At 43.2% G+C, this 14,217-nt stretch overlaps 1 protein-coding gene across 1 annotated transcript; it reads right to left on the minus strand.

Annotated features, from left to right (window-relative positions):
• Positions 1 to 698: 698 nt before the first annotated feature.
• PTHLH (parathyroid hormone like hormone) lies at positions 699 to 13,832 on the minus strand. The gene is made up of 4 exons (XM_082484765.1): positions 13,740 to 13,832; positions 11,002 to 11,124; positions 5,037 to 5,459; positions 699 to 1,103 (listed from the first exon to the last, which is right to left on the minus strand). Exons 2-4 carry the CDS (start codon positions 11,100 to 11,102, stop codon positions 1,094 to 1,096), a joined length of 534 nt encoding a protein of 177 aa, XP_082340891.1. The 5' UTR covers positions 11,103 to 11,124; positions 13,740 to 13,832; the 3' UTR covers positions 699 to 1,093.
• Positions 13,833 to 14,217: the final 385 nt, after the last annotated feature.

Here is a 14,217-nt window from a genome sequence, read left to right on the forward strand (position 1 = left end):
TCAAGCAATGCAACTGTACCTAGTGATGTGATACCTATTGCGGTTTTCATTTTTTCTTTCCTTTATATATTCACCCTAGAAACACTCTTCCCCCCCCCCCTTACATTAACATAAGTTGGTCACAAAGTACAAAGAGCTGAGATTCTACTCATGTGGTAGACATTTTCATCTTTGTGTAAAGTTGATGGGAGCCAAGGACACTGAGCATCTGCCTATTTTTGAACAAGACTACAGGGTATGACATGTGAGCACCTTCCTAAAGTGTAGTAAGTGATGCATCCCCTGGGGCTGTTTTTCACATCCTCTCATTTGGAGATCATAACTCTTCAGCTTTTGCAGGGCTGGGGGCTGGAAAGTTTGGGAATCGTGCTTTCCCTGCAGTGGGGTCTGAGCTATGTGACAGTACCCCTAGGAAGTTCAGCAGCTTAGCTGACTTGAAACAGAACACTGGAACAAAGTATGTTCTGAGTGATTTTTAAGTAAAAGCTAATGTGAAAATGTGGGAGTTTGAACTAATATAAGCACATTAAATTTAAAACAATTTTGAAATGTATAAAAAGATAGCGTTCCTGCTCTTGAAATTCCTAAAGGACACATTTTTCCTTCTGAGTCATGATTTAATTAGATTATATTTTATTAGACATTCTTTACAAATTTAAAATACTGCTATTATACATGCACAAAGGAAAACCAGTTTGAGCAATTGTATGTAGGCATTCATTGAAGTCAACCACAAACCAGGAACATTTTATATCAGTTATCAATGTACTTGATATGTATATCTAAAGTGCACGATGTTACAAAAAATATAGAAAGTCAGCAGCACCAAGATACGTTCACAAAATAAATACACCAGTCAACAAAATAAATTACGGTAAATGTGACAATAATAATTGTCTTAGCCTTAGCAGAAAAAAAAAAAAAAAGGAAAATTCACAATAACCAAATGTGCAGTTTTGGAGAGCAATGGGGGAAAAAGGTTTTATTCTGAGCATTTACAATATTTACAAGTAATAAATATTTTAATACTTCCCATATGTTCACTATTACAGAATACTGCAATATGTCTTCCAAAAATCTCTTGCTGAAAATGTCAGCGCCTCCTGCAAAGAAAAAAAGAACAGAAGAAATAGAAAAATTAATTTTCACTTCAAATACATGGACAAAAAATTAATAGCAGAAGTGCCACAGACTATAACGGGTGTGCATTCCTTGTAAACATTTGCAATAATAGGGCCTGTTTAACAATGCTACGGTTTTAGATGTCTTTTCAAGACCTCTATTATATTTCCTTCAATGCAACTCAGCTAGCTATATGAAGACCTGCAGTTTTCATGACATTGAGGCCATCTATTCCATTCTATTGTACATTCAGAGAAACAGGAAGGGGCCTTAGTTTTCTTTAGAGCCTTATGCAAGAAGATTCCCAGTGCTACAGGTAGAAAAATTGTATCAACCAATAATAAATATACCAAGTGCTAAAAAGAAAAAAGTACAATTGAAGAAATGAGAAATTTGTTTTGAAGATAAGAAAAGGAAAGTCTTTATTGAACACTGTAGCAATCAAGCCCCTGCTGTGTTGGGTGTGGTGCTGGGCGTCTGATTAAAACAGTCCCACGGAGCTTATTTAGTCTAAATTTCCCACTGATAGACCACCTGTTAGACGAGGGTCCATTCATTGTAGAGGAAAATATTCCTATGCTGTCATGTATATGAGTACATGCAATATGCATGCAGTAAAGGCTGCTCAGGTCTTGAAGTGAGCAGACCCTTGATAGCGTGTCTGTTTAAGTGCTTGGATGAGTTGAAAGACTATGATCCTGAAATGTTCCCTCTGTGAGCCAAAGAGCAGGGTCCTGAAAGAAAATGAGCATCTTGTCCTGTTAAGCTCTGACTCCTATTCCATTCAGTCAAAACTGAAACAGTCCTATGATTTGGGAGTTTTCAAAGTGATGCTGGCAGCCTGGTGTGAGTTCTACGCTCCTCCTTTCCTTGTGAAGGCATGAGAACAAAAGCAGAGCCTGCTCCTATCCTGACAGTATATTTCTTATAGTACAATATTATTTTAAGTTACTTCTTAGTGGTGCTGCAGGAAACGCTGAAGGGCTGGGCTTTTTTCCCTTCTACCCCTGTGAACAGCCCATTTCTGTAATGCACGTTGTTTCCCTGGGAAACAGCTAAAGGGTGGAACGCGAAGCTATAGGATGGAGCATGATTCGCTCTGTTACTGGACTGATTGCCAAAGCTGTGGGTAGTGTTCCACATGACAGACATGCGTGGGCGTGAGACATACAAAAAAAGCAAATCCTTGAGAGTTTAAGAAGGTTTTTTTTTTTATGTGCACATTGAATGTGAGACTAAATTTAACATTAGGGAGTCTACTAAATTGAACAGTTTCTTAGGAAATTCAGTAACAACAGTTTTATTTAATTGGAATGGAATAGCTGGAATGTCCATGAGAAAGAATTTTTAAGTGCCTGGAATGGAAATGCTAGCATGAAGCTCCCTAATAATTAACTAGTAATATTCAATTGTATTCAAATTATATTACAATGCATATAATAATGGCACACGGTTCATACAGTGTGACTGTATATGTGTGTCTGCACTACATAGACCTAATTTTAAGGGGCTGACATTTTCAGTTTGGCTTAGATTTTAGGCTTTGTTTTAGAGTTTAAGCTAAGCCACATCTTGGTAATGGGCTCTGTACTAATGACTGCTTGCAAGCTGCTTTCTGTGATTTGGTCTCAGATTTTGCAAGATTGGCTTCTTTTATGAGATACTACCTGTAGTAAGTCAAAAGATCTAGGAAGCACATTATTTTGGCCTTTTTTCTGACCTAAACCCAAAATTTTGAGATTGAGATTGTGCAGAGGGAACTGGCACGAGGATTTTAGTTCAGTGTGTTGAGCAGACAAGAAGCACAGAAATACAGTGAACACCACACTTAAAGTTTATCTTTGCGCCTCTTTGACATTTGCTCTGCTGCATTATGCATATCCACTCCTTCACTGTAAAGTAATGATGCTTCTCCTAAGCTGCAGCTAACCTTAGGGGTGCTACAAAAGCAGCTTCTATTGGTGTAGAGTATGGAAATCCTGTCTGCGCACACCTTCCTTGTCCCCCACCTGCAGATAAAGTAGAAGTTCCTGATTCAGCTCAGGACGATTGAGGATTCAGCCTCACTCAGATGTATGTGGCCATCCCTCCATCTAAAATGTGCTTGCCCACCTTGTGCCAACGACCGCATAGACAACTGTATCGAACCTGACTTCCCCTAAAGTACATGTCAGGGAGTTGGAACTTTCTTTCATTTAAAGTTTAGAAATCATATCTTTTGCCAGCCTACAAGCTTATATACTCGCAGTTTCTTAAGAGCTGAACCAGCATATTATGCTCTGTACTTGTGAAGGAGGAGTTTTTTCCTGTGGCTTCTCTTTGTTTAATCATATTCTATTATGTATCTGAAATATAGATCCTCTTTAGGAATCTGTTTCTTGCCCTGCGAAATACTGCATCTCAGGCAATAGTATCAGTAAGCTAAAGCTGGAGATTGCCTTCAGCAGTCTGGACTCCACAGTAAGGCTGACTGCCTTCAGCCATCCAACCATACTTGAAATGGAAAGGCTGAACTAGGAAAATCAACAGGGTTGTACCTTCATTCTTTTACACATCCCATTGGATATACAACCAAAGACAGAGTAGTAAGAAAAAGAAATAACAGTCAGAATGCTCTAGGATTCTTTCCCCTGCATTCAAGATTTCTATGTGCCAAAGACAGGCACTAAATATTGGCCACTGTTGTTCCTTAACACCTGTTGAAGCATCAGGCAACTCCTGGCCGGAGTCCTGGAGCATGCCTTTCCTAAGATGCTGAGACAAACCAGCCTCTCGTACTTCACTACTAACTCCTACAGCCATGCTAACTGGTTTATGGTTTAGGACACTGAACGCCTAGCACTAAATGCCAGTAACTGCTGTGAATGCCAGCAGAAGTTGAGATGATAGCACATGTTGCAAACAGTGGCCTGTAAAGCATAACCCAAGACTGGATTTTGGTAAATCCCACAGCTGATGTCTCTTTCTAAGGTATTTACTGTGAGCAAGTGTCCTATTCTTCAAAAGTGAAGGGGGGGAGGGGAGAAAAGGGTGCGATTTTTGCTGTTGAAAATGCAAACATTTAAGGAGAGTTGAGGAGTGGACTCCTTCACTTTGTCTGCAAGCGTGCAGACTTACTCTCCAGCTGAGATGACTGCAAGCGAATGAGTCGCTTGGGGCACCTAGTCTCCAGTTTGCCACTGCCCTGAAAACCCTCATTGTCATACATGAAGGAAGCATGTCTCTCTCCAAAAGCCATGCTCAACATTTTTCAGCAGCAACGTAATTGTTTCATGAGCTGGTAAAAAGATGGAGCTGAATTAAAATGTCCTAATGTCAGGGAAAATTTTATGGTGAAAGGCTGGTCTGCATTGTTTGCAGATATTACTATGAGAGAAATTTTCCATGCTCTCCCCTAAGGTTAAACAGTAAAATGAAAAACAGTAAAGTGAGGGTAGGAAAGTTGCCAAAAAGGGGAGGCGTTGAGAGGTAGGAAAGAAAACTTTGCCATTTTATAGATGCAGAGCCTTAAATAAAACTCAAAGCTTTCAATCTGCTGAGTCTCAAGTGTGGGACCAAGATCTGAAGTGAGAGACACTATGGTTAAAACAGGAAAGGAAATTTTAATGGCCATGGTTTGCTTTCTTTTTGCTCAATACTCACTCAGCTTCAGGAAACTCATTTTGGCAATAAGTGGTTTACTTGAATTGTTTGTCATAGGAAAGAAAGCCTTTGTCACCAGTGCAAAGTGGAAAGGGTACTTACCACCAGAAAGCACCTTGAGACTGTGCACTGCTTGAAAAGCCACTGCCCAGTTGTGAGCATAAAGGTGTCCTAGTACTCCAGGCTTGTGTGAGGCCTCAGCCTCACACACCAAATGATAACAATTTCAGTAGATATATGTAATGCCCCCCAAAAGGATACAGCAGAATTACCTTAAAGTGTGATTATGTGTAGTAACAGAGTTATCCAAGAGTGGGCTCTCAGTCATGCCACTTCCATACATGCCAGAATTTAGCCAAGTCGAGCGGGCCCGCCTCTTTTTCTTCTCTTGTTCCTTACGTTTTCCAGGCTTTGCCTTCTTTTTCTTCCCTGATACCTTCAGGGGCTGCTCCTTGTAGGTCTGTGATTTATTTGTCTCCTGAGTTAGGTATCTGCCCTCATCTTCACTACCAAATCGGACAGGGTAGTTCTTTGTGTTGGTAGAAGGCTTAGGGTTAGGTGAAACCTCTGAAGTTGCACGGATTTCTGCAGTGTTGACACCTTCAATTAAATTTTGAAGGAATATTCTTCTTCGTAAGTCTTGGATTGACTTGCCCTTGTCATGCAATAGCTGGTGCTCTGACACAGCCCGTTTGCTAAAGAAAGAGAAGAGAGGAGGGGAATAAACATTTAGGGTTTGGTTATTGCCCAGTACTTGGCAGAGCTCCTGTCTCCTCTGACAGTGGCAGCCACAGTGACTGTGTACCAGCACTCAGGCTTGGAGACACCCAGTTAATTCGGACTGCTGGAGCAAGTCTCGCTTCTCTGAGTAGCTGCTCCCTATGGAGAAGGGAAAGACCTAAGCGGGTAATAATTCTCAGCTGACCGATCACACACCACTGAACCTGGAGCTCTGTTCTAGGAAAGCATTACAACTCTTAATATATCACACTTCAGGCAGTAAAAGCAGGAAGGCAGTTGTCAGAGATAGGAAAACTAAAGGGTCAGATAATGGAGCGCTGCAGTCAAGCAAGAGAAGGAATAACAAGTACTTGTACTGAAGCCGGAAGCAGTGTTTATACAAGCATGGTTCTAATAATTTTCTTCTGCTCAGTCATGTACTTCAAAAACATAAATAAATACATAAAAGTGTATTTCATTTCTAAATTTAAATGACTGCCATTGCAGGAGCGTAATGGAAAAAATGTTCAAATTTGGGTGCCTAAAACATAGGCACTTCAGTCCATAATGAGCTATCCAGAGATGAGCCTCAGTCACTCCTGTTGATTTTACTGCTTGGCCACTTGTGTCTAATTATGGCTTTAGATGCCGTTCTAGTATTCCTTTAAGCATGAATTTTTAGGGCCAAATTTCTTGTCTGCTGTGCTCTTTGAGTTTTATACTAGCCCTCTTCACTGGATCTTCTTCAAGAGCATCCTGGTTTGTTTGAGTGGGTCTCTGGTACTTTTCCAGAGTTCATGACCTTTTGGTTCACTGATCTCTGTCCTGTTTTCGAGGAACTGGTAGATGGTTAGCTATCTGTCTTTTAGAGATGTTGTACTGGCAAAGAAGGTATGAAGTGTCTGAGGAAAGAAGATACAAGTGGCACCTGGGTAATAAATAACCAAGAGAAAATACATGCATTTTCTTTGACGCAGGATAGATGCACAGCTGCACTGTGAACCACAGAAAGCGCAAGCTGGGATTTTAGCTATGTTCCCATGAATGCTATAATACAGTTTATCCTTCCAATTGCCCTACTTCAGTGTGCTGAGGTTGGCTATGTATCCCCTCATCTTGCATCAGGGTACTGCATGTGACTGGATTCTTACTGGCCAAAGAAAATGAATTCACTGCCTTGCCTGTTGTATAATCATTGGGTCAGTTAGCTGGATAAGAAATTGTTTCTGCGTGTGGGTGAAATGGGAGAAGACCCATAACTGTGAGTGAATATTCCTTCCTTCCGTCCCTAATTATTCTGCTATGTTACCAGGTTTCAAAATGTGGTGGACAAAGATAGTATGCTAAATGATGGGGAGCGTTCTGTAATTTGTATTTCTCAGTCCCTTCAGCCAAACACTTTAGATTTGTGATGGGACCAACAGTAGAGGTATTTGCAATTGGCAACGTCAAGTAGCATTGGTTTAAGAGCATCCCCTTCGCTTTTTGTCTTTGTAGAGCTGCACTTTTTGAGTATTGGGTTCAAGTGATGGGTTCAAGTGATACTACATCTCCATTACTCAGTGTAAAATTCAAACAGCAGCTTTCCCCCATTCCATGAGACTGCAAAATGACTGTTGTTTTTGCATGAAGTGATACAGTAGGGATACTTGCTCATAATCAGGCCTATCTATACTCAGGTTTGTAAGCACACATTTCACCAAACATTGTCTATGTTTTAAGTGTCCCAAAATCAGCTTTGGATTACTTCAGACTTTAGGGCAAGTATTTTATGCCCTTCAACTCAATGTCCCTAAGCAAAAATGCAATGTGATAATACTGTGCTGAACCCATATTGTTTCATTCTCTTCAGTGCAGCTGTGACCATTAATGCAAGCTCAAGATCTCCCTCAGGAGATTTTTTTTGACTGGTGCACTCTCTGAAGCTCTCCAACAGCCACCTCTAACAACCTTCTTGTTAAGGTCAGTCTGATTTGCAAGTATGCTAATAAAACTAGCACCTTGGACTCCTCTGAGTAGCATATTTCTCTGCTGCTTGTCAAGCTGTCCATTGTGGCTCATGTTACACTCCTAGCTTCAGTAATCTATTTTCCTAGGATATTTGCATGGGAAATGCAGTTCTTTCACTCTTCTAGTTTATAAAATGCATACAAAATCTTAGTGCTTTACTGAGTCTTAAACAGTACGTCTCATATGTGATGAGCAAAGCTTTCCTACTGCCTTTTATAAACTACCAAGGATAATTCCTTTTATCACAGACAACCTAAAGCTGCCTTAATCCTGTAATGTGTATTTGGTCAATTTACCCACTGTGACAAAATCTTGAATCTCTAAAGCCTGTTATTAAAGTCCTCTTGATTGAAAACCTATTGCATTTTACAGAGCTAAAACCTGAGGATTTGGTTCCAGTACACACAAGGCACTCAACGAGCATTACAAGATCTACATCTTGTGTGAGTATGCATTTCCAAAATAATGCAAGGATTGATGTGTGAGGGGTTAGTGTGCCAAAGAGGGTGGGTTTCTCTTTAAATGTCTCTATGATATTTAGCATCTAGTCTGGCCCCAAATAACATTCTGCTATTCCAGATGATTGTATAACATTACATAGTGTTACATTTCACATGACTTTTATTACTCAGCCAGACTTAAGGGTTACTTCTTGCCTAGCAATTTCCTATGTATGCTCTAGATCAAAAATCTTCTTAAAACAAAGAAGTTGTGGTAGATACATATCTCTTTGACCTTCTGCCTCCTTCTGCCTCAGTTATTCAAACAACTCCTCTGTTTGTAAATCAAGGAAAAATACTTGCCCAAGAATGCTGATGTAAGAAGTGCTTTATGATGGAGATATCAACAATATCTCACCCACACACACGGAGTAGGAAGGCAATGGAAACTGGAATGATTGCAGTCACATATTGGGTACGGTATGTAAAATAATATTAGGCTGTTAAGGTTAAGATGACCCACTAGAGGTCCCTTCCATCCTTCTATAAAATGCACATCTCATTCAAGGAAAAAGAGTCTGACCCCAAACCAAGTGCAGTAAATGCTAAGCTTGCATGTGGTAGGCACTTTTGAGAGAAGGATGTTGATGGTTTGTATTTGACCGGAGTATCCAAACTAATTACTGTATCCAAGTACACTATGCACATATGGGACTTAATGTCTCATTATGGGGCAAACAATAGTTAATCCATGACTTGTGACTATTCTGACTTCATGCACTTCCAGGTAAGCTGTTCTTTTCAGGCACATGCTTGCTTCATTTTTTTTCACTGGCTGTCTAGTGTCACTGAGAGGCAACATTAGTCAAGCAACAACTTTCTGTCTCAAAGCTGCTCTTATTTAACTGTTATTACCCTTGACTATTCACATTGGGTCTGACCATAAGTTCAGCTAGAACTGGAAAGGATGCAGTCAGCTCTCTGTCTGGATTTTGCAAGTCTGAGTGCCCTTGCCACTGGCTCCAAAGGGTGAAAGCTGCTTAACCTATCTCAGACTTAAGAAAAATATTTTGAAGAGATCTGGGGACTTGATGTGCCAGTGTCTGGGCACACTGATAAAAATATCTAATTTAACTTTGAGGTGTTGCTGGTCTTTCAGAAGTTCTTTAGCAGCTAAAGCATTTCTATAACAAATAATATGCCTGGCATTCTTTTCTTGGGACAATTTGCTATTGCTTTCCATGGGAGATTTGCCTTGGTAAAGTCTGTAGAACTAGGCCTATGTCATCTTGATTATTTTTGAATGGCTATAATAACGTGCTTCAGTATTTTCATCCGTTACTGGTTTAAGTCTGACTGAAAAAAAAAAAATAAATCTCTAGGCTGAAGTGAGTTATTAACCATTAACTCTAGGAATGGTTTGTGGTGATATTAAAACAGGATACATGTTTGAGTGCGGTGTCTGTGTTTGTGCTGTACCCACAAACAAAACTACGTGAATGCCACTAACTGACAGCTAACTGGTTTTTTCTGTTTTACATGCCATAGCAAAGAGGGAGCTGAGAAATGCATTCTGACTGTTTAGCTTCCACTTTCCCCTCCCCAAGTCAGAACAGAATGGGGATGTTGGGAAGACCTCTAATCCTGACCTTTAAAAACAAACGTTAGAACAATGCTAGCTTCAAAAAGAGAAAGAGTATTTCTTAGCAAATCTAACTTTTTTTTTTTTAACACCAATTTGGCTTAGGTCCAGTTCAGAGTTTCCTAGCCAAGGAAATACAGCGTATGACTGTACTTCAATTATTTTCATTTTTTATTTCTGAAACTGAAGTTCAGTTCCTCTGTATCCCAAGAGAAGAAAATAGTCTCAAATGAAAGAAGTAGCTCAACAATAGTTTTCAGGAGTACAAAACAGCTAAGCATTAATGGACTGGGAGGAATTATCAGCAATAACATGTTCTACACAATTTGCTGTAGGAGATTTGTAATAGCTGTCTGCCTGGTGCCAAGGTTTAGGTGTGCCTGAAGTCACTACACCTGGGGGATTTTTTTTGTTGCTTAAATGGCAGAGGAAGTGCTATTTGGAGATCTTGTCCTCATGTATGCAATAAAACAGTTACAAAGAAACCCATCTGAAATTCAGTTTGCTGTGTCATGTTTCCCCATAAATTGTGATTGGATTTTCCAGTCCTCTTTCTCCAACCTGACTTCCTTTTGAACTTAGTAACAATAATAAGCCCTCCCCAGTATGACTGAAGTGTTTCCTCCTTAGAAAATCTGATGCAAGTCCAGGGAAAGTCAGGGAGTTAGATGTGTGAGACAGCTGCTCCTACATCAGCCCAGTGGCTTCTCTTTTGCACTTTGCGTAGGGGTATTAGTATAAGCCATTTGATTATTTTGGAAGGAGCAAAAAAGGTCATTTCCTGAACAGATAAGTTACATTATCATTTATCAAAAAATATGCTTCTGCCTCCAAGTCAGATACTGGGGTCCCTTTGGATTTTTTTTTTTTTTTTTGCTGAAGTGGCAGAAATCCAAAGAAATTGCTCAGTACTTCGGTTTCATAATAGCCTTCACTACTGCGTGTTTCCCCTACCCTTATCAATATTAGCTCCGTGCCAGTGCTGAAGAAGTATATGGTACTTAGTGTAACATATAGCAGTTTGATAAAACGGGATGCTCCCTCCTAGGACCCTTCCAGGGCACAGAAATGTGCACGGGCAGCAGCACAGGCTGGACAAGCACCCAGCGGCACTGGTGCTCCCTTCGGGAGACCCTCAGCTTTAACATCTCCTTCCCAAAAGCTTTGTAAGTTCCGACAGCTGAAAAGCGCCCTTTCCCTGCCCCAAACGCCCTCCGCCTATGGCTTAGACAACCTCCAGCAAGCACCTGGGGCAGGTAACCCGCAGTCTCTCTGCCGAGGAGTCGCTGCTGGAGGCTGCAAACCTCCCCCCGCTCACCCCTGGCAGCTCCCGCCGCCGGACCCTGGGGGTCTCGGCCGCCTCCCTCCCCACCCGCACCCAGAGAAGAAAAAAGTCAGAGAAAAAAAAAAAAAAGATAAACTCACAGTCTGCGGCTGATCCCCTCTACTGATCTCCCGTAGGAGGGCACGGAATAACTCAGCAGGAACACTGCGAAACTCCACTGCTGGAAGAGTTTAGTGAACATTGTATCCTCCGGGTCTTGAAACCTGCAAGGAAAGGGAGATCAGCCTCGAGGGACACGTGAGCCAGCGCCGTCCCCAAGCACTTTCGGCTCTAGCAGTTCCGTGGTTGTGAAGGAAAAAACTTTCTGAGCTCTCGGCAGCGGCTCACTTCTTCCAAACTTCGCTCTGTCTCTCTCCCTTACTGTCTGCCTCCCCCTCCCCCCTCCATCCCCCCCCCCCCCCCCCCCCCCCCGTCTCTCGCTGCCCAGAGGCAAGATCTCTCTCAGTATTAGTTAAAAAATTGTCTACCTCATATCAGAATCGCATTAGAGAGAGCGTCCATTTCTCTCCCTAAGCCCTGCTCAATTCCGGTCCGCTAAGTGGCTGTCTCAGGGCTTTTCGTTGCAAGAGAAGCCCTCTTTGCAGATAGGGAAAGATTTCCCAAAGTCAGCTCAGCTACCCTCTTCTCTGTAAACACATGCACGGACGGACACACACACAGATTCGGCGCGGGGGGGGGGGGGGGGGGGAATGCATCTATACATCTGTCTTGAAGTATACCTCTGGAAAAAAAAAAAAAAAAAAGAAAGCCAGGTTCACGTCCTCTGCTTCCGGAAAGTTGGGTCCACAAGCGTGACAAGAAACTGTGAACTCAAGCAAAGAGCGCTGCCTAGCTGGAGTGCCCGAGAGGTCTGAGAGGAGCGTTAGCCCGGGGAGGCTCAGAGGCTGAGAGGCATTCTCGGCTCCGCAGGTTGGATTGGGCTGGAGCCTGCGATGTTCACACGCTCCGAAACAGCTTCTGGGAGACCTGCGGGAGGACGGAGGGTTTTGCAAAGAGATGGCGCCCTAGGAACATGTGCGGAGAGCGCGAGAGCCCGGGCGGGATACCCACAGCCAAAAGACTAGAAATCAGCGCTTCCCGGGACCGGAATCAAAAAGAAGGGAAGAAAGAGAAACATCCGACAGCACATGCACTCAGCAGACCCTAAGGACTCCGGCCAAGCTCTTCTCACCTTCTGCATCTCCCTCTCTCACCGCCCCCCCCCCCCCCCCCCCCCCCGCACCTCTCCCTTTTTGTGTTTACCCTTAGGTCAGCGCCTCCCCTGCCGTAGCACAGTGGAAAGGGCGATCCCTCCATCAGTGCGGGCGCTTTTTACATCAAGTCCAAAAGCCCAGCCTGAAACCGTTGCCGCCTCTCCTCTCACGCACCTACCGTTGTTCGTCGCAGTTCCCTTATTAGCTGGAGGGTTGATTCCTAATGATGTTAATTGTACGCTAGTAAAGGGGGGGTGAGGGGGGACTAAGGGGGAGGGCCGGGGGAAGGACTCGCAGTCTACGAACATAGGCGCTCCTGGCCAAAAATGTAGATTAGTGGAAAGTTTTCTCCTCCTCTCCCTCTTTCTCCTTCCACTTCTCCCTCTGTCAATCTGGCCAGGGCGTTGCAAATATCTGTGTCAGGTTGGGCTATCGTGCGAGGCGGGCAGCAGCGCGGGGCTGCGGGGGCAGCAGCGGCGGCGGCAACGGCGGCGGCACCCGGAGCGGCGGGAGGGCGGCCAGACCCCCCTGCGCCTCGCCGGGGACCGACCGCCGCCCCCGCGCTGGCAGCCCCGCACCCTTCCGACGGAGGGACCAAATTTTTCCATCACAGGAAAACAGTTATGTAAAAAACAAAGGTAACACAATCCGCTCCTTTATGCAGCCTGCTTGCGCAAGAAACTGCCCCCGGCTATTACGAAGTAAGGTACGGGGAGAAAGCCTGGGGGACCTGGTGCGCCCCTTGCCCCCACCCTCCGGCGGCTATTCCAAGAGGAAACACTTTGCAAGCCAATCTTCTGTTTGACGGCAGAGGATGGGCAGGCGGTGGCCCTCCCCATGCGGGCAGCAAAAACCACTTGGTGGAAGCCGGCTCCCTCCCGGTAGCATCCCGCGACCCGCACCCCTCCGCGGCCGCGCACCCTCCGCGGGGCTCCACTCCGCGCCCCGCCGAAACCTCCCCGGAGCGGCACCGCCGCTGCCCCTAGGTACGGAGGGATCGCTGTTTTCTCCCACTGACTGCCTGATTTACAGCAAATGCTTTCCCAACACCTTCACAAGCCGCCACAAAACACCGAGGTGTGCTGGCTGGTTGCTCCTTCTCATCCTCTCCCCGTATTAAGGAACGCTTTCTGGAGAAAGTTTAGGCGCAAAGCAAACTGGTTTTCTACCTGCAGGTTATTTTGCGTTCAACGACACTTGCTGCCACAATTTAAAAGCCCAGCTCCTTAGCCAAATTTTGTACCGCATAGGCAAATAAAGCCGAAAACATGAAAGCTGAAATAGAAGTCATGCTGAAAACATTAAATCTGTAAATAAATTCCCTGAACACCTGGTAGGCTATAAATTAAAATTGACATTTAACAGGCTTCTTTGACTTACACTGCCCTTTCGACTAATTAAAAATAATTGTGACATCCCCTGAAAACAGCCCCCCCCCCTTATACATCTATTCCTGATGTTAAAGGTAGAATGTCCGTCAAATATTTTTAGAATTTCCTTTTCCCCAGAAATAATATATATATATATAAAAAGCAACCGCCACCCCAACCCTTACAGACTCAAGAAAAATAAATAGTCTTTATAAACTTGGAATACTGAATTTTCTTCACAATTCATTACTTCACCTTTTCCTTGAGTTACAGCCCTCTGTGCCTCTCAGAGATCACCTTGGCCGACAGCAGCTGATCTTCTCAGCAATCGCTTCCAAAAGTATGTTCTATCCTTAAGAAAAAAAAAAAGAAATGAAATAAATCAAAAAAGTAATATTTTTCAGAAGAAATCCTGCCCTACAGAGTTTTTATTCTGCCTGCGACAGATTAGTGCTAAATAAAGGATGTTAAAAGCAGGTGCCTTTCTCCCTTGCTGCTCTTTTTATTATGAAGAACAGAAGCTTTCCCTAATATATATAGTGAGGGAGACCCTTCTGTATTGCTTTTATTGAAAAGACCAAACTTGTGACATCATTAACCACCTTCCTATGGCTGAGTTTGCCTCATCTCTGCCTCAGTGGGCTTGGGGAGAAAAAAAAAAAAAAAAAAAGAAGAAAAAAAAATACAACCCAACTATGTCTTTACTAATATGGCAGGAACTGAACAGTGCCAA

Source organism: Vanellus vanellus, assembly GCF_965231255.1.
Source record: "Vanellus vanellus genome assembly, chromosome: 1".
Taxonomy (NCBI): domain Eukaryota; kingdom Metazoa; phylum Chordata; class Aves; order Charadriiformes; family Charadriidae; genus Vanellus; species Vanellus vanellus.